The sequence below is a fragment of the Pseudoliparis swirei genome, chromosome 9 (assembly GCF_029220125.1).
Source record: "Pseudoliparis swirei isolate HS2019 ecotype Mariana Trench chromosome 9, NWPU_hadal_v1, whole genome shotgun sequence".
Lineage (NCBI taxonomy): Eukaryota > Metazoa > Chordata > Actinopteri > Perciformes > Liparidae > Pseudoliparis > Pseudoliparis swirei.
Genome location: NC_079396.1, coordinates 15,122,023 through 15,149,372, shown reverse-complemented (window position 1 = coordinate 15,149,372; position 27,350 = coordinate 15,122,023). Strand labels below are relative to the sequence as shown.

The window sequence follows — 27,350 nt, the reverse complement described above, 5'->3', positions numbered from 1 at the left end:
TGTGGGTCAGTTGCTTCGTGGTTCTCAACATGTGCACAAGAACAAATGCGTGCAGGTCATAACCCCCATAAAGAAAGACAGGTGCCATATGATGCCCAAACAGGTCCATTTGGGGTTACAGATCAGTTAATACAGCAACAAAGTGGCAGCAGCCTTTTGCGGTGGAAGAGATGTCTATCTGTGGCAGCACAACGCCACCTACTGGTCACACTGCAGACATCGACTAAGGCAAATTATTTTTTCGTGAAAGTCTCCTGAGCAGCTGTGCTCTTGGTTTATATTCTGGGAGATGAGTGGTACACGTGCAGGGTTTTCCACACGAGAAGCTGCATGGCGACTTGTGTATGGGCTCTTTGACAGTGAGTGCTATGTATTCACTGTGTATTCATCATTGGAAACAAGTTAGAAAGACGAGATTCTGCAGCCATAATTCAACTTCATCATTTTTCTTATACATGCAGGTTACTGCCTTTAATAATTTCACAGCTAATAAAGCAAAACTAAGAGAAAACTGAACAAACAACACCGCACTGTTGGCAGCTTCTGCCAAAGTGAGAGGTTCTTTGAGGTGGTCCTCATTTTACTCTCCTGCATTTCAACATGTATAATTTTTTACTTCACCTCAAAAAAGTAGCACCATGTTTTAAAAAACATCTGAGTGATATCAATTTATCTTGGTTGCCCTGCACTGGCCTTATCTTCAATTACATTAGATTCATTACCGGAAGGAGGAGAGGAACATAACAGCATTCTTCCACACAGGGAAAGAGAGGTTACTGAAGGGTTTGATAAGCGTGGCAAGATGAATCATACGCTCACAGCCCTCACAGACACACCTTTTCAAACCAACAAACACATAAGTAAGATTTGACAAACTTTTGTCTTTGTTCAATGTTATTAAGAGTTAACTAACTAACTAAGGTAGTGGCTCTTAGCTGCTAAATGCTCCACTATGTTCACCAGCTCGTAGCTTTTGTTTGTTTATCTGCTGTTTGGTGCTGTTGTCGGTCATAAACCAAAACAATGAGCTGAAAGATAAGAATTGTTTAGGGGAACTGCATTGAGTTATAATCATCTGCAAGTTTGTCACTGCACATTTTATTCATTATTAATTTGAAAATATTGATAAGACCAAAACATGAAAATCAAAGCTATCTTAAACTGACACAAGAAACCAGGCAAGTACTGAGGTGTTTAATAAATAACAGCATGAACAATACAACAATAACAACAACATTAAAAGCTTGAATTCATTTTGTATATATACACATACTGTATATATTTTCATATTTGACTGTATAAACTATAAATATGACATGCAGTCCTCATAACTTAAAACAACCAGGACTTCTCCGACTGAGGTAGGGTCAGGGGCCAAAGGGTTGGACAGATGAAACTGTTTCTGTGTGTATATGTGTGTGTAAGTGTGTGTGTTTATGTGTGGAAGTGGGAAAGAGGATTACAGTATTGGCAATAAAGCTGCAGTGGCTGTTTAGTAGAAATGTATGTGCTTGGTTCATAGTTCCGTGGTCACGAGTCGTCCCCCCCAGTCAGTGCCTGAGTCGTCCCGCCCAAGACTTCCTGCTGAGAACACACACACATGCAGCGTTGATGCGGATGTAACGCCAGGCTGTCCGTTCCTTGAAGAGGGTCAGGGCACTCACGAATATGTGTGTGTTGGTGCAGTAGGAGTTCCAGTGGCGACTGTCGATGCCGAGACAGCCCGAGGTGCCTGATCTGGAGCCCTGTTTGCCACCTCGCCCCCCTGGCCTTCCCCCGTTTGCATTCCCGGAGCCTCTGTGCGTTGGGGACCGGCAGGTAGTCTCAAAAAAGAACTGTTTCTTCACCACGTTGTTGATTTTAACATAGGGCAGCACTTCCACCTCATTCCCAGCTATGTCTGTGGCTCGTGTCAGGTTGCCCGCCCAGGTATTTATGCTGTCACACACTGAGAACTCTCCTCGGTGCATGGCATGCGATCCTGCTCTGCGTCTTACCCTCCCCCCCCTCCCCCCTTCAATGTCATCGCCCTCACCTTCCAGGGCATCGTGTGATGGGACCACCTCGCTGAAGACAACACGGGGCGAGGAGCGGTAATGTCTCTTGGAGAAGAGCTTGGGGTCAACTACTGGGTTGAAGGGGTCTGGGGGGGAGTCCGACGTAGATTGCCTGACGACAGGACTCTTATCCTGGGTGTATGAAGCTGCCCGATGGGGCCTCTTGGTCCTGTGGTGGCTGGTCCTATGATGCTCTTGTGAAGAATGGTGTTCAGAGAGGAGGTCCCCCGCTGCTGTCTGCTGCTGTCCTGCTCTGTGATTGGCTGACGTCTGCTGTCCGACTTTGTGGTTGGCTGCCCCGGCACACTGGGCCAATCCACCTCCCATGTTCTGTACAGCCTGGACGCCAATCAGGAGGAGCAGGACCAGTGGTGACGACCTCATGGGCACAAGTCCTGGGACGAGCACAAGGGGAAACACTTTTAGATATGGTGCCAATACTTTTTGCATATATTGATATATTGGGGGGGGTGGGGGGGGGGAGCGATAGATAGGTTATCTGATATATACACATATACATACATAAATACATGGTGAACTAATCTTACTTTAGGTTGTTCAGCTGTAGTAAGACGGCATTGAAGGCCTAGGTAGAAAATGCACGGCCCGCCACTGGGTGTTTGCAATAATGTTTCCAAAATGATTGACTCATTCACCCATAGACTCGAGACCAGTGCCCATACTGGTGCACAGTGTGGGCGTTATAGACGGTTACTTAGGGTGACCAGACGTCCTCTTTCCCCCGGACACCAAAAAAATGCATCCGGCAGGGATTCCAAAAACGTCTGGGATTTTGCTTCGTCGGATATTTGTGTTTCTCTGGGTCTTTCACAAACTAGTATTTAACCCTTACACGTTTTGGAAATGGTATCTCCCTTACGTTCCATCTTCTTGGGCGTGTTGCCAGATACTGAGATACACGATAATTATCCTTCAAATACGACCATTTTGAGCCTTTGGTAGCTACGATACTTCACCATTTCCAATCTGGCAACACGGAGCACCTTGCCGCCTCCACTAGTTGCATTGTTGTTTGTGCGGCATGCTATCCACTACTACCAGCGCCGCCGCTCCCATAATGCGCACTACGCGCTTGGGCACCAAGTCCTGAGGGGGCTCCACAAAATAGGCAACTAAAACAATCCTCATAGTTATAATAATTATAATGCCGATATTATTTTAGTCTAGAAATATTAGGCACCTTTTAGGCATGTATATCACAAAACATCTCAGGGGGGGCATCATGCAGGAGTTATGCTTAGTGCACACTGACTACTACTTGTTGTGTGTGTTGCTGTGCTGAGTGTTTATGTGTAGCCTACCTGTGGAATGTATCCAGTTGAAGTGGGAGCCCCTGTGGACTCTAGAGCCAGACTCCAGTGCAGGCCGGGCCCCTCATGCCTGCCATCTGGACCCCCTGAACTACAGTTCTGTAACACACACATACAGACATAATACTTAACTTAAACACATTGATTCACACATCAGCCTTTCCTATGCAGCAGTGAATTATTTGTTGTGTGTTTTGATATTTTACTGAAACTGGTTACTGACAACAGAAAACAAAAATGTACACACACACTCACTATGTTTAACTTTGAGTGCAACATTCCACACCTCCATTTATATATATATATATATATATATATATATATATATATATATATATATATATATATGTCAGGTTGTGTTATGAATAGTTTGCATTGATGTGTATGAATACACCCCCCCTCTAATAAACACTCACGTAACTGAAGTGTGTTGAAACTGGAATGTTAGTATTTGTGACGTATCTCCAATGTTCTGTAAAACCCACCTTGCTGGTACATTGTTGGAATACCACAACATTCTGACATGTTTCATTTTACAACTTTGTTGTGTGAGAGAGAGAGAGAGAGAGAAAGAGAGAGAGAGAGAGAGAGTGGAGCACATAACAACCAGCAGAGGTCAGTGTGGTCTGCAGAGACCACAATTCAAAGACTGGACAGGCAGGATGCCACTGATCCTTTTCCCATCCGAAATCGAAACTCTGACGTGAAAGAGAAATATCTTGTATCCATTTTCAGCAATTTCCCCACAAACCAAGAGTACTTGTTATTCTAAATGGTGGTGGTAGAGATACACTATAGCAATGTGTACATATACAGTATTTTAAGAACTTAATGTTTGTTTATGCTTCTTTTCCACTACCTTTTACCCCACCCACCACATTAAAATATGTGTACGATAGTTACTGGATACAACACAACATTCAGCTTCACACGTATATCCTATTGTGATATATGTGCACGGGCACTTTACAACTAGTCTTGGGAGATGGAGAGAGACATCGTTTGAGACTTTCGAGTGATATCTTTTGGCTTCAATGAACACAATCGTACACATGCACGCCTACACACTCACACACATATGGAGCTGGTCCAAACAGGCAGTGAGTTGATTGATCCCGGCTGACGGGCCGCTCACTATTTACATGGCCCAGGGTGAGCCTGGAGGATCCTAATGTTAAAAATATGTGGCTTGTGTTTAGTGCCAGTGGAGCCAGCGTAAACACTGCAGCGTCGGAGCACAGGGGTCAGGGCGGTTTAGAAAGCACCTTTTGAATTATGGGATTACTTCAGCACTGGATCACAATCTGTCTGGCTATCCCTCCGACTCCCTCACACAAATATTGTATGCAAAATAACAAACGTGCGCACACACATGCACCGCCGTGCCAGCTTGTGAGATGCTCCTGCGGTTTCCAGTGAACAGTGCTTAGACATGTTCCCAACGGTGTTTGTTTGTGGTTTGGGTTGGCGGTTTTTGCTCAATACATTTTGTATAAGTTATGAATTTCAGCCACATTTCTTCGTGATGATGACTGGGCGTGGAATAGGAAATGTTAGACGAAATTGTGCCATGGCTTTTACATGCAACCGTACATCCTATACAACACACGGGGGTGGGGGGCAAACCATATGGTACTGATAAAACCGGATGTCTCGGAGTTATGCGTGAGGCTCCTCGCACTTTGACGTGCACAGGACAGGAAGCTGTTTTCCTCTTTAGTGTCCAGACAGTAAAGAAATCTCATACATGCACATGAGAGATGCCCTGACAAGTTGGAGCCAGTTCTGCTCTCATGTACCAGCCAAATAACGACAAAGGTATTCCAAGCCGTTGAAGCAAATACCACAGAAATGACAGACACAGTATAGTTCATATTTCCAGACACTGAACATACTGTATTAATACACATTGGCATAAACAAAGCAGTTGTTGGTTATCCATTCATGATTCATGGCTTGTACAGTTGGCACCAAGGAGGATGTTTATGAGAAGAGACTTTGTAAAATGACCTCATGTGGCTTCCTGGAGTGTGCCCTCCTCTAGGAAGACTGATTCCTCAGCAGCTTTGCAAAACTGTAAATCGAGAACGTCTCCATTGAGTCAATAATCACTTTCAAATGCTTCATGGCATGCATGTTCAAGGAACCACATGACACTACCTGGTTAATAAGACCGCCAAAGCCGATGGAAGCATGTGGAATGAAGAGATAAGTCACATAGCGTTTAGGTCTCGACCTGGAAAAGGAATCAATGGGCAGCATGAGAGGAAAACACTTCAGACGGAGACTTATTGCTGCGCCCGAGGCGGTGGAGCCCAGCCACACATTTACTGGTACTGACAATGTTAGCCAGTAACACATTTTCATTTTGTGTGCCAGTCCTCAAGATGCTCTATTGATCAAACGCTGGTATTTGCAGGCTGCCACGCAGCATGTGGTCACAGGACAGTGTGTCGAGTGTGATTACAACGGAAACAAGGCAGGTCGGACCAAGCGGGAGCAGTTTAGGAGAGTGTTGCCTGCTATCAATCTGAGATTAGTTTACATTGAGCACGGGTTTCTTTCTATCGGTGTGACACAAGAGTCATTAAATACAAGTACTTGTTCACAGATGTGCAGGAGTGGCACGTCAACAGCTCTCTGGAACAAACGCGCATCTCTCCATCGAAGCGATGACAACAGCGTCCGATTATGAGGTGGTGAGAGAGAGACTGACGGACGCAGAGATGACGAGGAAGGCGATGCAGAGGAAAACGGAGAAAGGTAAATAGTGTCTCTCGTCACGTCAGTGTAGTCCAGTTCCTCCCGCTGTCATCCACAGGAAATAGTTATCCAAGAGGGGCCACTGCCAGGTCACCCTGCTCTCTTTTCATGTGTCACACGCGTCCAAATGTTTGAAGACATATGAAATTGCTTTAAAGAAATGTTGTGTAAACTCGTTATTAATCAGTGCTTGAACCATCTGGAGAATGTTCCACTTGAAAGGAAACGCTTGAGTTAAGCTCGAGGGTTGCAACAGAACTCGCATGTTTATCAGATCCCTTTTCACATTAGCGCCATATTCCTTGTCATTTTCCTCTATTTGTCATCGAGCCACTGCTTCATTCACTGTTGTAATCGAAGCTTGTCGTCGATAAAACAATCTGCTTGTCACAGCTTAGACGAGCCACCTCGTGAAACTAATACAACAGCCAAAACGCTGCCCTGTATCAAGTTATTGTCACGCAAAATGATGTCATACAGCGTCCGTTAAAAGCAATAAAGTGACTCTTGGGAAGTCAGTGAGGCTGGCTGTTCTTGGAACCACTTAAAAAGTATCGTATGTTTGATACACATCACCAGTTGGACAGTTGGATTTTGTAACATTAAAATAGCATTGTAACTTTTTGATCTTTCAATACAACATTTAAATAGCGCAACGCTTATACTTCTGCTTAATTCTATGTTACGCAGCCAGTGCAGGACCAGCTTTTTCAGGTGTTTCTGTGCAACCATGAGCAGTACATTTCGGATATTCTGTGGTTAAAAACATTTCAATGGAATTGCACTTTTTGATACAAACATAGCTGTCAAATTGTCAAATTGTGAAAATTAAATCAAGGGAGCCTGATGCACGCTGCCACTAACCGAGCTGCACACACAGCGCCTCTTCTTCACTCCTCCGCAGTCTCAAAATGGTCCCTAAACCCAAGCCTTGAAAACATCCGTCCACAAACTAATGGTTGACGTCACGATGACAATGTCCACTTCTTATGTAAAGTCTATAGATTATTCTTATATTTCCATAATTTCAATTTCACTTTCATCACTCAGTATTTTCAATTATACATGTTGCAACTGAGTGTGGCTTCAAGTGAGGATGGTAACGTCAAATTATTTTATATCGGCTCAGAACATGGCAGGTAGTACTGTGGATACAGGTAAAAGTGGTACTGTTGAGAACCAGTCCTGAGTTTCAATTCCAAGCTGGCGGAAAAAATACAAGGTGAATGATCAAACTTTAGAAATGGAATAGTTTTAAATTGAAATGTTCCAGCGATAAACAGCACCTGCCGTGTTCTTTCCCCTCGTCTTCATGTTTCAAAGACGTTTGCTGTGAGAACCAGTGCAACTGTTGTCCATCAGGGATACTTCAGACACCACACGTCTGCTGCTCTGGCCTCAGGACACAGAAAGAGAGTGACAGGCCCACATAACCTGTTAAAGTACTTGACTCAAGCAGTCCGATGACAAATGATGCAAGATACGAAGATTAAAAGAACATTTACCGTTACAGAATGGACAAACCCACTGCTACAATATGGAATGGCATGTGCAGCTTTTGACTTCAGCTTGATGGATTTATCAGGTGCTGCAAGAAAATATGCCGAGCATGTGTTCAACTCACAGGTAAAATGTGTTTCCAACTTTCTCCAAGAACAAGTTTCTTTCAAAAGGCTGACCTTAAATTCAACTTAGGTGTGTGTATCTCATATTCAGGGCATCTTGACAATATCATAAAAGCAGGGAGCAACGTTGTGGAGACTAAAAGGAACAGACGTTGGCAATGAGCCAATGTCTTCATCTTGCTGTTTTGTGACTTTCTCCGGTTCTTTCTGTCTCTCGTTTCTCCAGGCTCTTAACTCCTTCTGCTCCTGGAATCTAATTTTTTTTCTCTCACGCTTAAATGCCAGAGGTAATTTTCTGGATGCATGGTTATTTCTGTGTCTAGCAATAGACAGACCCCCCCCATGTATTCAAACGTTGCTCTATCAATCGAGGACACTGTTTGTTTTTTTGTGTTGTGGGCTACAAATAATTGGATACTGCTTCAAAAGCTATAAAACTATGTGTCTAAAGACATGCCAAAAACCTGAACAATGGGATTTCAATTAGTGTAGAAGGAATGTGTCTTTGGAAATGGCATAATTCAAACTATTGCACTGGAATGTCTGCATATGGCTCCACTTTAACTCTTTTTTTTTCAAGTTAAGAGGTGAAACGTGTGCCAATGCACTTCAGTCTAATATTATATGCCATCTAAATGTGTCCCTGTCAGACAATACGTGCAACGACATGCATTATGCATGTGCATCTTAAGTCAACATGCACTCTTCATGTCCTGCTTTGTTTTAGATGTAGCACAGCTCAGAAGAACTTCAACATTGACAAGGCAATTATCCTCTTCCAAGAGACTGGAACACAGTTCCAGGAACCACAGGCTTAAGTTTGGCGTATACTGTATCTCTCTGGGCTTTATCTGCTTTTCAGCTGAGACTTTGCACGCCTTCAGAAATGCATCATGTGGTAAAACTTTTAAGTCGGCTGTTGGCTCAGCATTTGTTCCAGAGCTTTTTGTTCTTCTTATTTGCAAGGGCAACCCTGAGACAATGCAGAGACGCGACTACAATGTAACCCCAGCTTTCATCCTGTTGTCACATATTATCCTGCAGTCGACCAGTGATTCATCATAATAGAAAGATTGAATCCTTGTGGAGTTTTGTGAATGGAATCCAGAATAAACAACATTTTAGCTGAGAGCAAAAGTCAGCACTAATTGCATTTGGAAGAAAGGGATAAGTAGCAAATATAATATTTGAACTGAAACAATGCAGCGCATTGTACACAGAGGAATATCTTTCTGTTCTTGTTTTCTTTAATAATGTGGTTTCTAGCTTGTTCCGAGAAAAAAACCCCTGCCTGTTATGTAATACAGATGTTTCTGTTGATGTTCATGAACAGGTGGGAAATATGTTGTGCTTGCTATCAAATAATTACAATGTATTTCATTAAAAGGCTCAATGGCAATGTGAGTGAGACTATTCATAGCAATGCATATACAATTGGCTTGAAGTAATGTGGATATCAAGGCGTATACACGTTGCTGTTAAAGGATATTGTGCTTCGTGTTCCACGTTGGTCACTCTAATTTATGCCACAATGCTAATGTTGCTAGCAGAAGATCGCTCTGTTTCTCAAACTGTGTTTTTGTATTTTAAAAAAAGACGACATTTTGAAACAAGTAATACGTTTTTGGGTCCAATTTTCAGCCCAAGCATTGGTCAACAACGACAACTGTGCCCACAAAGGTCGGCACACTTTTTACTTTTGGTTCATCGCACAGTTCACAATATTGGAGGAGGGATTTTCTGCAATAATGTGAACCTTGAGCTTTTTGTCTGACCCAACAGCTGTCAGTCTAAATTCTACTTTCAATGCTGTCTTGCTGTCTTGGACCCAGCAGAACTCCAGGCATACAGTTCTTGTTTGGCAATAAGGCAAAACTGCAGCCAGAGAACCCGCCGCCTACAACCAGGCCCAACCCCAGTCGACCCACCCTCTCCTTGTGCTCCACCGACAGACGTGGGAGGCCAGTCCTCCAGGCCTTAGAAGCTGGATGAACACAATGATTAACATTTCTTTCCAGACCTTGACATTCAGCAATCTTCTCATGACAAGTGGTTAATCTTTTGGCAATTGCTTTGGTAATAACTCCCCTGTCCTGGTGAGAACCTAACATCCCAAAGTGGAGCGCTGAGACGAGGAGGACCAGAGGAAGGAATGCCTGTCTGGCCACGGACAGAGATGTAAACGGAGGAGAGTCAAGAATCAGAGACATCAAGGAATGGGGAGTAATGGAGGGTGGAGTACAGATGGACAATGAGATGTCTTGGGAATTTGGCAAATAAAGGAGCCTGCGATCCAAAGAAGCAGAGCATGGAAGTCCAAGGTTGTTGGGGAGCAGAAAGGGAGACAAAGAGGAGTTCAAGGACGGGGAAGGAGGCAGGAATAACGCTTTGGGGAGTTGCAAAGATTTGAGGAGTAAGGGACACACGGAGTTTCATTGCTGTGTCCTTACTCCCATTAACTTTAAGAGAAAACAACATTTCTCTTTCTGCTTCAGCAGGCGGAGAAAAGATCTGTCTCAGAGCTGCTCATGTTGCTTATTTTCTCCGAGGGCATCCACCGAAGCAGAACTTCAAAAGCATCCATGTTGGCCAAGCAGAGACTCATGTTCATACTAATCCACCGGGAGAGAATACCAGCATGCATGTGATTGAAATACATCTCAGTTGTTTGTCTGATAAAGATCACTGAATAATGTTGGTGAGTCAATCACTTCATTGCCGTGAGTTTGATTTGACTCATCGTAGAATCGGATATTAATGCTCTAAATGCGTCTTTAACCGCTCGTAACCTCGACACAACCGAGCGTCCAGATTTGCGGGTGCCGCTTTGACATCACGCCGTCCCAACAGCAACACAAAGCCACAGTGAGTGAGTCACACAGGTACATCTGCTACTGAACGTCCTCTCAGACACACACGTTCCATTACGCCCCGCTTGTGCTACGCGTCTGATGCCATGAGCATGGGTGTTGGCCCAGAGACACAAACTGGGTATATGTTGCGTCAGACATTAAGGTATGCATGAAAGTATCTCCTACAAAATAAGCATATAGATGTTATCCACATCTGAAGGCTTTAACTGGGGAGAAGAGCGAATCAATGAGAAGTTATGTGATGATAATGGGCGAGATTTAACATGAAAGTCTCAACTGTATTTGAGAGGAATAGTTACATTCCTAGGCTGCAGACACATGTTGAGCTTTGCCTTGCACTTGAAAATGGTATAACATGGATTTGATTTGTTAAACTCAATTCAATTTTCTTTGGGGGCGAAGAGTCACCGGCCAGCGCGGTCCCTCTGAAGCATGTAGAAAACAAGTATCTCACTCCAGGATACTGAAGGCAAATAGGTAGAGACCTCACCTGCATGACTACGACCTGCTGCCATGTGGCTTTAAAGAGCCGTCATGCAGAACCGTCAGCCTCTTTGCGGTAACCTCAAATCCTGATAAATTTTGCTGAAAATTCACTAAGCCATGATTATGATTATAGCACGACTACATATATATATTAGGGCTGTGAAACGATTAAAATTTTTAATCGGGTTAATCACAGGTTTTTGTGGATTAATCATGATTAATCACATATTACCGATATTCTCGGTATATTTTGTGAGAACATAGAGATTTATGACAAAAGACGGATATATACATTTATACATTCTTCTATACAATGGTGCTGCAACTCAGCAGTTATTTAGCAGTTTTCTTCCATATGGAACATTAATACATCTTCATCCTAAACAGAATGTTTAACCCTCCTGTTACCTTTCGGGTCAATTTGACCCCATTCAATGTTTAATGTCGGTGTTCTTTGGGGTCAATTTGACCCCAGGCTGTTTTTCACTGTGTCAAACATATAAGAAATATCAACTTTTTATTTATTTAAAGGGCTATTTAGGTAGTCAACAAACAAACATAAAGTACCTCACACTTAAACTTGGGAAGCAATATTAATTCTAATAATTTTCTGGAGGTTTTAATTGCTGGGGTCAAATTGACCCCGAGGGTAAAATATGTTAGTAAATGTAAAGGTAACAGGAGGGTTAAACAGAACATGTTTCTCTTGTTTGTCAACCATTAACTCCACCATGATACAATCTAAAGGCCTCTAGTCTTCCTCTAGCAGCTGCTGAGGCAAACTGACTGTGTGGGTTTTCTTCATGAACTGGGCCGTGATGAAAGGGACGGCGGGGACACCGCTGCAAAGCTGAAACCTCATCGGACACGGACAGGTGGACAGATTGACAAGTGACTTTTTTTTTGCTCGGTCCCGATGCGCGTGCACGGAGCTCTGTGGCGCGCCAGACGGAGATCGATAAGTGTTAACGCAACGCGAAGAGACAGAAATGACATGCTGCTGTGGAGATACGATCAACAACAGATGTTTAGTTTAATAAAAGAACAAAGACGTGCTATAGAGAACATGTCAGGGGGCGGGCCAATCTTTTTAATGTCATGCGATCTACCAACACTACGCGCGATCGACTGGCAGGTCGCGATCGACGTGTTGAGACCCTGATCTACAGGAAGTAAAAGTCGTAACAAGGTTTCCGTAGGTGAACCTGCGGAAGGATCATTACCGATGAACAGACCGTCTGCATGAGAGCGGACAGAGTTCAGATTGAAGTGGTGGATTGGAAGCTCATTTTGCAAGTGACTTTTTTTTCGTCCCGACGACCAACAACAGACGGATTGGAAGCTCATTCTGCGCATGCGTTAAATGCGTTAAAAAAACAAAACTAGTTAAACCTGTAATTGAATTAACTGAGTTAACGCGTTATTTTTCACAGCACTAATATATATATATATATATCAGTGATTTTTGTGCAAACACGTATGGTCTTCAGAGGATGAATGATATCCGATGTGAAATACCTCTATGTTTACATTAATACGTTTCAGATTAGTTACTCTAGCGTGCTCACATATCTCAGAGCTAACATGGTAAACATATCAGCATGTTAGCATCGTCACTATAACCACTTGTGTCCAAGCTGTGTTCTCCATTAAACCAAACAAAACCAAAACAGACTAGTGCTCTTCTGGTTCTCGGCGGCCTTGTCAGGACTGTACCTCATCTTCTGAAGAGTGAACCAAATGGGATATTGTTGTCACGTCCAGCATTTGTTTGATTGCAGTCTCACCCCTCTTACTGAAGACTTGACCTCTTGGCCTTTTTTCTATTCTGTGTGGTCTGAACATCATTCCGTCATCTCTGCCCCCCCCCCCCCCCCAGTGTCCATAGCTCCCCCCTCTCTTCCCCCTCTGCTGATGTCAACCACCTGTCTGCTTGGGACCTCCCAGGCCCATCCTCTGTCTGTTAGCAGCACGCCATGTTCAGTGTGTGAGCAGAGTTTTGATGAAAGAGATGGAGAGGCTACTTTCCAGCACAACTGCATGTGTGTTTGTGGTTATGGGACCTGTAGCGGGGCTTCAGATGAATTCATATTTGCTTGAGTTGGATGCACAGGCTTAATCCAGCAGAGAGAAATTGCTTCCTACAGCATCATCCTCCCCCAAACTCCTCACAATAACTTGATGACACATAGCGCAGAATATTTGAAAGCGGAGGTGGAGAAAACTGCTTGTAAAGTCATTCACACCTTTGTAGTTTTTTGGATCCTGACTGGCTGAAACAACTCAAAGAAGAATGACTCCTTCATTCATTTCTGCTCTTTGTGTATAACTCGCCAGCGGCTCTTTCTCCTGCATAGTGTGCATTCCCAAATCAGCATAATCCAAATAAGTGCATCAAAAGTGCTTTCACGTGTATCCTTGGTGGGAAGGGGTGTGTGTGTGTGCATGTGTGTGTGCATGTGTGTGTGCGTGTGCAACATAAACACATGTATGTACATACACATATACATGTCACGACACATGTACAAACCCATGTCTCCAATGATGTGGTTTATGTCTCCGTTTTGTTCGTATTTTCTTTGTTGGAGTAAACTTAATTACTTGAAAGTACATTTATATGGCTAAAATAAACATTAACACAAATTAAATAACAAAGCATCTGAGAGCAGCTGCTAATTGTGAGGCTTTGGAGTGAATTCAAACATTGGAGAGGATCACGTATTCTGGTTCTTTTGATGGCAACAAGGGAGAGCTTCATGTCCGGACAAGACAAACCTACCATGTGGATAAAGGGCAAGAAAAGTGAGAGTGCAATGGTGTCATCACTTTAATCCAAAAGTACACACAAGCGCATATATAAAGCGATTGCCGTGAAACAGTTGAACACACCACTGAGTCAACAGATTAAGACCACAACACTGTTATTCTAGCTGTAAGAAAAGCCCTTTATCGGCTCCTGTGTGTTTGGGACATGCATGAGGGCAGAGCGAGCCAGAATTGAAAGTCAGAGAGGCATTTAATGTGGAATGAGCAGGCATGTCTGCACATTTAGTTGTAATTGTAACACACACACACACCTCCACACCTCCACACACACACACCCACACACACACCCACACCCACACACACACATGCGTGGAGACATAGAAACAGGCAGACACAGGCAAACAACCCTTTGATGGAGCACCTGTGGAAATCAGATCTGCAACACAAAGACTGACTTGCATTAAGCGTCCTGGATTTGAGTTTTCAATGTATAGAGAAGTCCAAACACCGGAGTGGATTATCTTGATTTCGCATCGTGCTGAAAACGAGGTCCATATGAGGGGAAAGGGTGCTGGGACAAAAGAACCATGTCTGTCAACAATTCTGTTACAATTCTATACGTTGCAAATGTCAAACAATGTTAGTTGTGATTTCTGTTAAATACATTTTCTCCCAAACATTGTGAGAAGATGTATTTAAAGAAACCGTCAACAAGAATTACTGCAGCGACGGGGGGTGACGTCAGGTTTTCCGGTGTTTTCCACATTGCTCCAGTGCCACACGGTTTAGGATCATGACATGCGGTGACCTGCAGATCCCCGTTTTCCTCAACGGACACAGACATAACCCCCGAGTCCAAACTCTGACCTCTCACCTCTCCCACTGGTTTCAGTCAGAACACTTCAGCTGCTTCACTCTACCCCAGATGTTCTCAGACGAGTCTTTGCACTGACCTGTGTTGGGCCACAGATCGAGTGACCCAAAGGAAGCAGGAAGTATACTCCTCATTTTTCCCAAAAAGGGAAGTTTTGTTTGGGATGTTTAAACATCACCTATTTCTCTCAGAGAGAGAGAGAGAGATTTATTTCCCCTATCATGCTTTATTCTTGAAGAAAATGTATGCATTTAATGTGTATAATGCGAGATTATGGCAAATTATACATTTCAAAAGCTGCTCTGTTCATATTTTTTTGGTACTTTAAATCCTTGATTGACATGTGACTGAGACAAAAAGCCCTACAGCATGAGGCTAAGATGCAAACATACAAAAAGGAGGTAATCAATAATAAAAACAGGTCTATTGTGTTTGTGAGTGTGTGAGTAGAGCTAAAGGCTACCCACCACTGTATGCAAGAATTGACTGGAAGAAGTAATTAATTAATCTTCCTCCAGGGAACTTTGTGACCTGATAAGACGTGAAGGGAACAAACCCGTATTACGTTTTTATTTTGCCAGCAAGAATTGTCTCAGATTATTTAGTAACAATAGTCGAATATAACAAAGTGGTACGTGGGTAAATCTTTTTGTTTGGGGCCTGGATCAAATGTTTGGCATTTTAGAACACTTTTTCCACGACATCATTAATAATTTCATTTTACATTTAAGTCACGTGACATAATTCCAATCCTTACTGGTCTAAATGAGAGCTCTCTATATTAGACTGATAAAAGGAACAATCCGTATGTTTACGCTGTATAAAGATACAATTTTAGCAAAATAGATATTAAAATGTACAAACAGGAGTGAAAAGATGGATACAATATAGGAAATGATGAACTTGCTGAATAAATGCCACAATGCAAACTCTTATTTTATGTAAGGCAAGGACATATGTGTGTGCTTTAACGCACACAATCCAGCACATTGCATTCGGTCTTCACAACAGGAGTTACGAGAGCAAACATGTTTGTGATATTGGAGGCTTGTGTTTAGGTGAAAGAAGATCATTTTAATGATATTTGTGTTATAGGTTAGTGTGGTTGGTTTTAGCCCCTCAGGTTAAAGAGACGCAATTAACTTGACTGTCCAGGTGTGCTGTTGCAGCCTCTCCCCTGCCCAGGTGTCCTATACAACACTCAGCAGCTATTCCATCCTTTGTGTTCAGGGGCTTGAGCTTCTTCTTTCTGTCGTAATCTGTGTATAATTTGAATGCCTGTTGAGCGGATGGCATTGTATTGGGTCCCCACACCGGAGAGCACTGAGCAAAGCCACAATTGAATCCAAATACATCTTGAAGTCTGACGGATGGGTTGACCATTGAGCTGCTTTTGAACAAGCACAACTGCTACTCAACAAATATCTGCAATTGTATGACCTGTATTATAATTAGTTCGACACGGATAGGATTCTGCACCGATGTAACTATGCATTAAGGCACATGCATTTTCATGTCATGAAATCCGAGTCTTGAAATAAAACTAGAATAAAGTGCAGAACAGAATGAGCCCACTGACCTGTGTCTCGTGGGAGGGCGTACAAATAGCACAACATTTTAAGGACCGTGAGCAGGTCGTGATAATGCACTTTTTGCTGTTGTTACTCTGAAAAGGCGACATTTAGGCAAAACATGTACTTAGTTTTAAGAATTTCATCATGGTTGGGCATAAAATAAGTATGTACACAAAGTAAAACAAACAACATGAGGACAGAAAGCGTATCACAAACATCACTTGCATATAACTGAATAACTCAACACTTTGGGACACAAACACCAGTCTCCTGATTGCCTCATTCGTGAAGGAACGGACTATTTACAGTTCAAACTCATTCGCTAGACCCCACTTTAGTTGGATGACTTTACCTCACACTCAATCACAGGGTCAACTCATCCAATGGCTTAACGAATACTAATGTGTTGTTTGGACCCAGAATTGGTCAACTGATATTTCTATTTGTGCAAATGTAACATTGAAAACAACCCATGGTCTTAGTTGACATATTGAACTAGTTGTAATGTATCACCTTTTACAGTATCTCTCACTCACTCTCACACTATATCTACGTGTATGCACACAGTTGTAACATAGGGAAAGCTGTAATTCAGCTTCAAAGGGAAACCCGAGAGGGTCATGAATAATCAGACATCTTTGTCTGCATGGGAAAACAGCAGTGTCCATCTGCCCCAGACACGCACACACACACACACACACACACACACACACACGCACACACACACACGCACACACGCACACACACTCGAACACACACTCGAACACACACACACTAGTTTGTAGGGCTTAAGTTGTTTTTGCTATTGGGAGTTCCTCTAGGATTGAAGAATATAGAGGCCGATCATTTCTATTTTAAACTCCAGCCAGAGTTACAGATATCATCCCTTATTGCTATTTAAAATCCTGTAACATTAATATGGAATAAAGGAAGGGAAATGACACTAAAGCGCTATCACAAATGTTCTTTTTAGTAATTCTTCATGATTGAGGTGAGTCACCCGTGAGCCAGCAGTGGAGCAGCACACATTGCAAACAGCAATGCTCGACTGTAGATTACAATCCGGGTAGAGACGGGTTAGAAAGTGCAATTATCTCTGTTGTCTGCTCTCCCATATGAAAGGCTTTGTGGTTGATCAACTAGTAGACATACTGTATTTTTGATGTGGTTTACCATTCATGCCTCTATCGTTGTGTTTACATTTTTCTGTTTTCCACTCTTAGGAAATGCCACTGTAGAAACTTTGACAATGAACCGCTTTGATTGGCTTTACACAAGAACATTCTCCTTCTACGTATGGCTTAATTTGATACGCAAAACCACCGAGTGCCTTCATTAAACCATCAATAGTTTCCTCTCCTTTGGGTTTCTTTTGGGACACAACATGAGATTTATAAAGAAATCTACAGAAGGCCATAAAGATCTATGCAATTTCTTTTCAGTTGAGCTTTAAGAGCACGAGCTCTGAGTTATCCCGGTTAACCACATGTTGAACTGAATGTCATGTCAGATGTATAGCCAGACGGCTTTCTCCATTATTACATTTCATTTAGCTTGTAAGTCGCTTTTATCCAAAGCGACTTACAATCACGTGACATCCATACCCCGTCGACACAGCGACAGGAAGCAACTCAGTGGTAAGTGTCTTACTCAAGGACACAGCGACTAGATAGAAAGACGGAGCTGCTAACCACCGACCACAGTCGTCCTTCCTCTTCCTCGATGAACCGACAGAGAGGTGATGAAAACACAGTTGGCTCCCCCCCCGGCACACACCGGCAGCAACATTGAAGCTCGTAGACAATTTGTAGTATTTATTTTTGGCCAGGTTGAGCACCTTTATTCTTAAAAGAGAGTTTTTACTCCTTTGCCTACACTGACAGTTTTGATACGTTTTCATATCCAAAACAGATGTACACACACACAAACACACTTTAAAAAACCCCAATCCAACAACTTCATATTCAAATTAAATCAACGTAACCCAATCTTTAATGTGGCAGGCCACATTATTGTGTCAATGGGACACTGCTGAAGCCTTTGATGTTTGTGACGTTTGTTTGTGTGTGTAAACGTTGGTCCGCGGTGACATTCCTCCTGTCAAAGCCCAACAGGAATTCCCTGGTAGGAGTGGCGGGCGTGAGGTCTGTGTTTAGTACACACGCTTGCTTCCATGAACACACACTATTGCTAATGTGAGTGTCAGATGCACACCCATTCAACCACCGGGCCCCACCCAGTCGTGAGGATAACCTCAGCAACACATACTTCATGTCAGACATTGGAGCTCATCAGAATCTACAAGTCCTTTAAGGGTTGTGTAACATGAGCGGAGAGAGACACATAGAAAAAGAGGGTGAAAGAGAGAGAGAGAGAGACAGACAGACAGGAAAAAAAGGGGAGCGAAAGAATGAAGTAACCTGATGTCCCAGGAGCTTTCTGAACAGTGAACTAGTCCCCATTGAAGTTTGGAGAACCTCTTTTTTGTAGTCTTCACCTCTATTCTGTTTCACCGTACATCTTCTCCTCTGCCATTACCTCTCTCCATCTATGTATACCTGGACAGCTACTGTTTGACTGAACATTGTACCGTACTGAGCCAACGCAAACTTAATTTTTATAACCCATCTAAACTTTTGTTAGTACCTCTTGTGTGTGTGTGTGTGTGTGTGTGTGTGTGTGTGTGGTAGTCAGCTGGAATGTTCAGCCCCCAACGGAGAAGTTAACTGGCTGCTGCTGAGCTCAATCTCAATTCAGAAGCTCCACTTTCACTTAATGACAGGTATGGAGAAAACTTCTCCTCTTCTCCCTCTTCTGTCTCTGTTATTTGCACACACACACCCCCCACACATTAGCACCGTGTTCAATTAGAGTTGTAAAAGAAGAAGGTAGGACTCACCACCCTGTTAATGCCTCTCTGCTTTCCCAGTGAGTGAACACTTCCAGATGAGCTCTGCTATATTCCACCTCACTCTCTCCAGGCCAGGGCAGAATTATCCCAGTCTCCAAATCCTCCTGCTTTTAAAGCTGTGAATCCAGGTCTTGTGCCATTCACTTCTGCCTGTCTCCCTCCCACACTCTTTGGGAAATGGATTGTTCTAAAAGTTTAGTAAAAGGAGTCCCAAAGCTGCTCCCTCCCTCCTGTATGGCTCACGGCAGGTCCTAGTGCCTACCCTTTCCACATGGTGTGTGACAAAAAAGAAAAAAAAATGTACAGCTGCTCATAATTTGCAACAAGCTGCTGATATTTATCCTCTCAATTCATGTTGGTCTCTTTTACGCAGATCTGTGGAAATGAACCGTCCCTCTGGGATCATTCAACTGCTTTGCATATTAGACTTGACGTCACCGAATAGCTAGGTCAGGGTTTATCCTGTACAGTGACAGCTTCCCAAGATTTTCATTGTTGTTCCACACCTGAGTAATTTCTATCTTGGCACATGTACGTAGACAACAACGTGCCTCTGACATGCTTGTGGTTAAACCCTCAACGTCATTAGTCCACCATTTCTTATGTTGTAAATATGCTCAGTCTTTTGCAAGTAAACTTTGTCTCTAGTTCAATTCAATTCATGGAGCTACAATAGTAGAACTTTGATGGTCCGTTGCAGCCATAATTCATCCCGTGCTACTAGACAATGACAAATTTGAGAAATCGGTAGATGGAGCAACAAGCAAAGTCAAACCATGCAGCTACAATATCCCCTCATTCTGGGCAGAGCTCTGCCACACCCTGCATTCAGGCCTCCAGGCTCCAGTGTCACAACAGCCCCTCTCTGACATTTCTTTCCCTCTCTTGTTTATGCATCTATATTTTCACGTCTCTCCATCTTGCCTTCTCACCCACTTTCTGATTCTATGCGTTTCTCTCTTTCACAGCTTCTCTCTGACCTGAACCGTATCGTTGTCAGAGCCTCTGGCGCTGAGCAGACAGCCATCCCACCCCTCTGCTCCGACAGACAGACAGGAGGAGAAAAAGAGAAGGGAAGGATTGCGTGTCAGTGTCATCCCTTTCTCCTCCTATTGCCACATCTGAAATGATTTTACTTTTGAGTTGAGCTGGCATTAATGCTAATTATTGTGTGTAAATGGACCCTGGAAGAAATAACGCAGGGGAAAACTTTTGCTCAAGAATATTGAACCTCATTGAGGCGTTCAAACCCAAGTGGGCATTTCTTTGAAGCTGGTTGAATTGTTGTTGAGCTTTCTAGGGTGTGTGTGTATGTGTGTGGGGGGGGGGGGGGCGGCGGCCTGCGTGCGTATGTGTGTGTGTGCGGCCTGCGTGCGTGTGTGCGGACGTGTGTTTCTTGTGTGCGTACACAGGCTTGTGTCCCTGTCAAAGCTGCTTTGGCCCTCGTTATTGAGGCTGAGCCTGAAATGGGAAACCCCCCAGACAGTGAACCCTGACCCTGCAGCCTACACGGGTCGGTTAAGGATGAGAAATGCTTTGGAAGGGTGAGCGGTTTGGGCTCGCAGGGTAGAGAGGAGGTCAAGAGTGCACCAATATCCTCATATTTCAGGCATTATCCCGCCGCGGCTGCTTCGGAGGACCTGTGTGCATGAATTTGACTCTAATTTCTGGTTGAGACCTAAATGCAGGTTCAAAGGTCAGTGGAAAGGTCAGTGCAGTCTCGGATGAGTTTGGGAAGAGAGTTCCAGAAGGAGGGGGGCAGCTATTATAACACGTATATCAGGGACATGTAACTGTTCAATAATGACAAACGAATAAAAACACACCTTCCTCCGAACACAAAATCAATGCTGTCCCAGGGATGAGCCACAATGCAGCCCTCATGTGTGCTCTTCAATCTACAGCTCGATGGATTCAGTGAACGTCTGCAAGGACCTGATGTATTGTTCTGATACTACCACCCAGTGCTTAATTATAGAGGTGCATTCTGCACAGTACTACATCATCTTCATCATTTGCATGGTTTGAAACCATATAATGATGTTCTGCTGAAGGGCACCACTAAAGTGTATCAGCATAAAATCCACATCCAAACACAAATACGGTTTTCTTCCAAGCTCTTAACAGGCGAATGCTGAGCCACGCTCGATATGTATTCCAGCGATATCTGAAGAAGGCGGTTGGACAGGTTTCTCCTGGCACCACGGGCTGCACAGGGAGGCCCAGGCCTGCTGACACTCACACATGGATTGAAGCATTGATCCAAAAGGAATGAAGCCATATTTCTCTCAATTTGACCATCACACTGTTTCATAAGATTCATAGTAATCCACGTGGTCAAGCCAAAAGAGTCAGTTCACTCAAATTTAAAAGAAAATCACGTATTTATTCAGACAGTTTTGGTTCGATGTGTTATATTTATACAGCGACGCTGTTTCTGGGCAAGATGTTTCTGTTTTCTGGTGGTGTAAACTGACCTTTCCGGGCTTGTAATATAAATAAATAAATGAAAGTAAGCCACCAATGCATGTGAGCATGCACCTCTGGCCGTCGCGCCCACCCAGTTGGGCCTCAGGTGAACACTGGTGGCTGTCAGCTCCGTTGCCATCGGCTCAGCTGGATCCATGTTGAGGCAATAAGGATCCTCTGAATTTTATATTGAGCCCCTTTTAAAATGAATTGTCAAAAAATTATTTAAAAGAAGAAATATTCACTGGTTTCCAGCATGGTCACATAAGCTACCTTATAAGTTCCTTTAATACATGACATTTTTGTAAAGGATATGATTTGTTCCTGCAGAATGTTCCTGCAGAATGAACGTAGAAGCACACATTATGAATCTGATCTCTGACATGACATGTTATCCCTGTTAATGAGCATGATAAGATGACATATCCTTTCTTTTTTGCACAAGTATTGATCGGACTTTCCTCAATGATTGATGACTCATTTCTCCTCTAACCTTTCCCATCACATTTTGTTGTTCTTTGCCCCTAATGACCAGCGAGAACCGACACTAAAGAATCAGTCATTGATTGAGGTTTTCTGACCCAACCACCCATATATCTGGTGAAAGGTGGATGAATGGCTGAGTTTCACCTGCACCTTTTGTTGACTGTGTGTGCCTATGGCTGTATGCATGTGCGTGTCATCCTGCCAGATGACTGAATGGCTGTTCCTCCGCGCATTGTTGAGTTAGAGGGCTCGTCCTCCTACACCCTCATCATGGCCTGGCGCTGACGCATCCCAGAAGCCTCTTCACTCATTGACTCTTCTGTCCTCTTCCTCCCACGGCCTTGCTGGGCAGAAGCCCGCTATTGTCCCGCCATGCGGTGTAAACAGGCACGCAAACAGCCGGCCTCACACCAGACACACTGTGCGCCCCGTGCACAGGATGTACAGATGGAGTCAGAGCAACAGCGAAACATACCTGGACCTTCACAGAGATGCACTTACTTACGTACACCAGTTGCTCACATGATATCAAGACGTTTGTCACACGCTGAATCGTTTTTCGGTTGTTCCCACAGTTTGTCTTTCAACCCTAATCTCTCAGAGGAAACCCAGCACTTCATGAAACCAAAAGTCCCTGTGTGTGTTTATGTGTGCCTGTTTCTGTTGCTGTGGTTGTGTGTGCTGGATAAGTAACTGTATTAACCTTTAGCCTCTCTCACCATTGTTTCTGTGACACGCTCCACTGCTACTGCAGCCCGTTCCCAGAGATTTTGCCGAAGCGTTGAATCTACCATCTTGTGTTAATTTGGTATCTGGGTCCGTGCCAAAGTTATGAGATGGACCTTTACTTGTGATGAGAGCTTAAGTCTTACGATCACATGCTGTTGTGCATCCCATAGCTGGACGCCGATATATACTATGTTGTTGTTGTATGATGATAATACTTATACATTTTTCTAGTTAATCCATACATGTCATCTCCTAAACTCTAACCTGGTTATATGTGTTTATGACTTTGCTTGGAAAAAAGTTAGAAAACAAGAAAAAGACATGTTGGGGATTTCAGATATGACTGTTGTAGTGTCGAAAAGGCTAATCTAAATCACGTGTCAGCATCATAGTCATTATGATACAATAGATTCTATCACGTCAGAATAACCCAACTCTATAGAAAAGTTGTTTAGCGCCTGGCTGTTTCTCACACACAGAGGGCATTGTGGCCGGTAATGGAGCCCTGGCCTCAGGCTCTGAGGCTTCACAGCTCACAACTCATAGATGTGTAGGCTTAGATCTCTGCCTCAAAACACAGTGTTGGGAAATCCCTCTAAAGTACATGCACTATATTACCAATACAGCACAATTTAAAAAACGGTAATAGAAACGAGCCATTAATGTTTTTCATAAAATCTCAAAAATATTGGAGCAAACACAGGATGCATGGAGTTGCATACAGTACAGCTCCCATGTGTAATAAATGCTACAAAATGGAACCAGATATGAAGCAGGAAATCCCTTTGGCGCGCGTCCTCGACCACATATTTAAATCTAATTTGTGGTTGACAGCAGCAATCAAACAGTCGTTCCAAAGATGGTGTAAATATATCGAAAATCATTCATGATTTTTGATGAAATCCAATTTCCATCGGTTTCTCCCTTCAATTCTTTACTTTTATGATAAACAAATTTGACCACTTTAATGCAAATTCCATATATATGAGCCAAAAGGTCTTATAAAACCACCACTTTCCTCATCTTCTGTGACTCACATCCTACGTCGGAACACGTCACAACACGTCATCTAATGGCTACGCATCACGCTAGACCGATAATTATTTGCACTCAATTTGTCAAAGAATTTTCCACTCAATTCAATTTGTGTGGTCATTCACTCCACATAACTAATGAGTGCAAGCACAAAGAGGTACCCGTTTCTTTGGTGCTGTTGCCAACAAACACAAAATAAAAACACTTGACAACCATTGAAATTATTCCTTTAATTGACACACTGCAATATCCTTATTTTGTATCTTCTTTATTTTTGTGCACTGGAACATGGTGGAGTATTTAGCATTTGAGGAGTCAGATATAGAGCGGATGCAGACCTCTAATACACTTGCATGGCTTACAGGGGGGGTGGGGGTGGGGGTGGGGGGGGGGGGGGGGTAATTTAAACACACAATACTGCGGTGGTCCATTCAGGGACACCTGACAGGAGAGCTGCATTCTTGCACCTTTTTCATAGTTATGATCGAGACCTCTATAATGAATGTCTTTTACAAGTACAGTGTCCAATGCTCAAAGAAAATAAAATCAGTTTTCATGATGCCACACGGTGAATAAGCTAGATCATGTTGTTGGGGAGATTTCCGCTGACTTTCCCCAACACATTAATAATCCAACTGCATGAATGAATACATTAAAACCTATTTTGATAGGCTTTTGTTTTTTAACAAATAGGAATTTAATATGACTCCTAACTTAATGTCATCTTATCAGTCAATTGATCAGTCAATCACTCAAAACTCTGCACTTTAATCACTTGTATTCACTTGTTTAAAATTGTATTACGTATTTATAGTATTTATATATATATATAGTATTTATAGTATTTATATATATATAGTATTTATAACAACTGTACGTGAATCTTTATCTTTATGTTTACTTAGTATTAGGAAATGTCTTGTCTTATCTGTTGTGCCTGTGCACTTTATATGTTTCACCGTGGGAGAGTGGGAAACGTCCTATTGATTCCTTTGTATGTCTTAACATGTGAAGAAATTGACAATAAAGCTACTACTATCTTATGCTTGTGTACAGTCAGACTTTCTAAAATAAGCAGCAGAAAAGCGAGCAGCCTTTGCAACAGCAGTCAACATCCCTCTTTCATTAAAGCTTTCAACGCACCTCTGTTTCCCATATTTCACATGAGTTAAATATCCTGTCGTGTCTGATAAAGCTGAAAGGTATATTTATTTTAAAGTCAATAACATCAGAAGAACGCAATTTATATTCCATGTTTCACTGCCCATGAAATACGTTGCACTGTTGTCAAGTCTCTTCTAACTGGTGCAAGACTGCTTATTTTGTGTTTTAGATATAGCTGATTACACATAACCAGTGTTGTCTCTCACATACTAATCAGACTGTGTTGCCAGATGGCTGCGCAGGTGTAAAATAGTGATTTTTATGGAGGGTCATAAATGCTTCCTGGCGTAGGCGATAACAGTGCATTTAAAAATGTATTTACACGCTTGAATATAACAACATTGTGAAATTCAGTATTCGGTAACAATACTACAGAGCAGCCAGGCCTGTTAAAGACGATGTTCTCATTCAACGAGAGGCCTTCGTTGTCTCCTTTCGAGGGCAACTTGTGTTCTCCCAGATTACAAAACAAATACAAAATTCTCAGTGAGAAAAAGGTCAGAGTGGAAGAATGGGTCAACCAAACACATGACTTATTATTAATAAAAATAATAATGTTTATTGTGACGTTTGATTACCCAAAGTTACATAAAAAATATTATTATTTAAAGCCACACCATGATCTTTTACTCAAGTACTTTAAACAAATGGTTTAGTGTTGATTCACAATGTTCAAAGCTGTAATTGTAATGCGGGAGAAAATAAGTTTCCATCGAAACGTGTTTGAGAATGCACTTCAGTTGTGTGTGAACTTAGTTTTTTAGGAGACAGGGTTGACAATTGCCAGCTTTAGCTGACACATTTTATGACTGAGCGTGTCATGCCATATGTTGGCTTTAAGCCATAATATAATAACAGCTTTCATGTTACCATCACCAACCAATCACCATCTTATTTTCATGCAGTTATAATATGGCCACACCTATTGCGTGATTGCTATTTTTAGGCCTCTGCTCGAAAATTGCATGCCCAAACTAAAAAGGCTATAAACCACTCGGGTTATTCGAATATTTTTTTATTTTTGTAATTTGTAAATATTTCTTCTTTGGTTCAGATGTGTAAATATACGTCTATATGTTACTGGTTAAGATAAATATAGATGGCACATAGCAACAATAAAAAAGTTTCAGGTCCGAATTGAAAAAATGCACTTTCAGGATGATTATTTCTTTGGAATAATCCAGTTGAAAAATTTAAATCTCTTCCAAATCATAGTACAATATGTGAACATTCTCTCTGCAAAGTTTGACTTTAAAAAAGTGAAGCAGAACAAAGTTAGAGAGGTTTAAGTACGGAGAGTTCAGGCGAGGTCTCCAAAGTGGACATTTTGGCACATTTGGGATTAATGAATTTTTTAAAATTCATAAAAGTATATTTTCCTATATAAAACAAGTATGCACCACTCTATCTCTGTGGGGGATGGGTCGATCTCAGAAAACGACACCTCTTTGGAAACGTCGGAGTTGGTAGAATTGAGCGCTTAAAACCAAAGTAAGATTGACAGCACTGGGAGTCAATATATTCCTGAAAGGCGTCACCATTTGTGAAATTTTGTGAAATGAATTTGTGAAAACACATAGGGGGCCTAGAGTTTCTAAAAAGTTAGGGATACTGAAACAGACTTGTTGGAAATAAACGAAACATTGATGACAACTGGATGCAACTGTATGTTGGCCAAGTTTGTAAAAAGTTTATCATATGGAATCACACATCTGTGTATCAATAAAGCAAATAAGGTGTTTGTAGGGACGACAGAACATAATCTAAAGTTAGATAAGAGGGTTGAGGCAGGGGGCGAAGGTGAATTGTAAAGTGCGAGAAGGGGAGGCGGAGGAAGGAAGGAAGTTGTGAGGGGTGAGTTTAGAGAGACACCTGGGAGTAAAGACAAAGAAGCAGCTGGCTTGGCTTTACTCCTTGGAAACACCACAGGGTGTTTTCAAAGGGTTAAACCGGGTCAACATGTACACTCTTGCATATATTATATATATACAGTATATATATATAATATATATATATATTATATATTATATATATATTATATATTATGTATATATATATATATTATATATATATAAGGTCCAAATACAACCTGTGAAATTTTTTTTTTCTTTCTTAAATTGTTTTTTATACAGCATTTAAGCATGACATGGGTTTAATGTTGCATGTTGATACGAAGATGCTCCATTTTCACTGTAGGGTGTTTTAGT

At 42.3% G+C, this 27,350-nt stretch overlaps 1 protein-coding gene across 2 annotated transcripts; it reads right to left on the bottom strand.

Moving 5' to 3' along the window:
- Nucleotides 1–1,179: 1,179 nt before the first annotated feature.
- On the bottom strand, nt 1,180–19,381 carry ngfa (nerve growth factor a (beta polypeptide)). 2 transcript variants are annotated; one of them, XM_056422828.1, is made up of 3 exons: nt 19,249–19,381; nt 3,380–3,487; nt 1,180–2,452 (listed from the first exon to the last, which is right to left on the bottom strand). In XM_056422828.1, exon 3 carries the CDS (start codon nt 2,439–2,441, stop codon nt 1,551–1,553), a length of 891 nt encoding a protein of 296 aa, XP_056278803.1. In that variant the 5' UTR covers nt 2,442–2,452; nt 3,380–3,487; nt 19,249–19,381; the 3' UTR covers nt 1,180–1,550. The 2 variants fall into 2 exon arrangements, with proteins under 2 accessions (XP_056278803.1, XP_056278804.1); XM_056422829.1 differs by lacking the exon at nt 19,249–19,381 and adding an exon at nt 5,990–6,161.
- Between the last annotated feature and the right edge of the window lie 7,969 nt (nt 19,382–27,350).

Bases quoted from the DNA above. Each gene is read 5' to 3' on its own strand.
- ngfa (XM_056422828.1), bottom strand. From the start codon at position 2,441: ATGAGGTCGTCACCACTGGTCCTGCTCCTCCTGATTGGCGTCCAGGCT.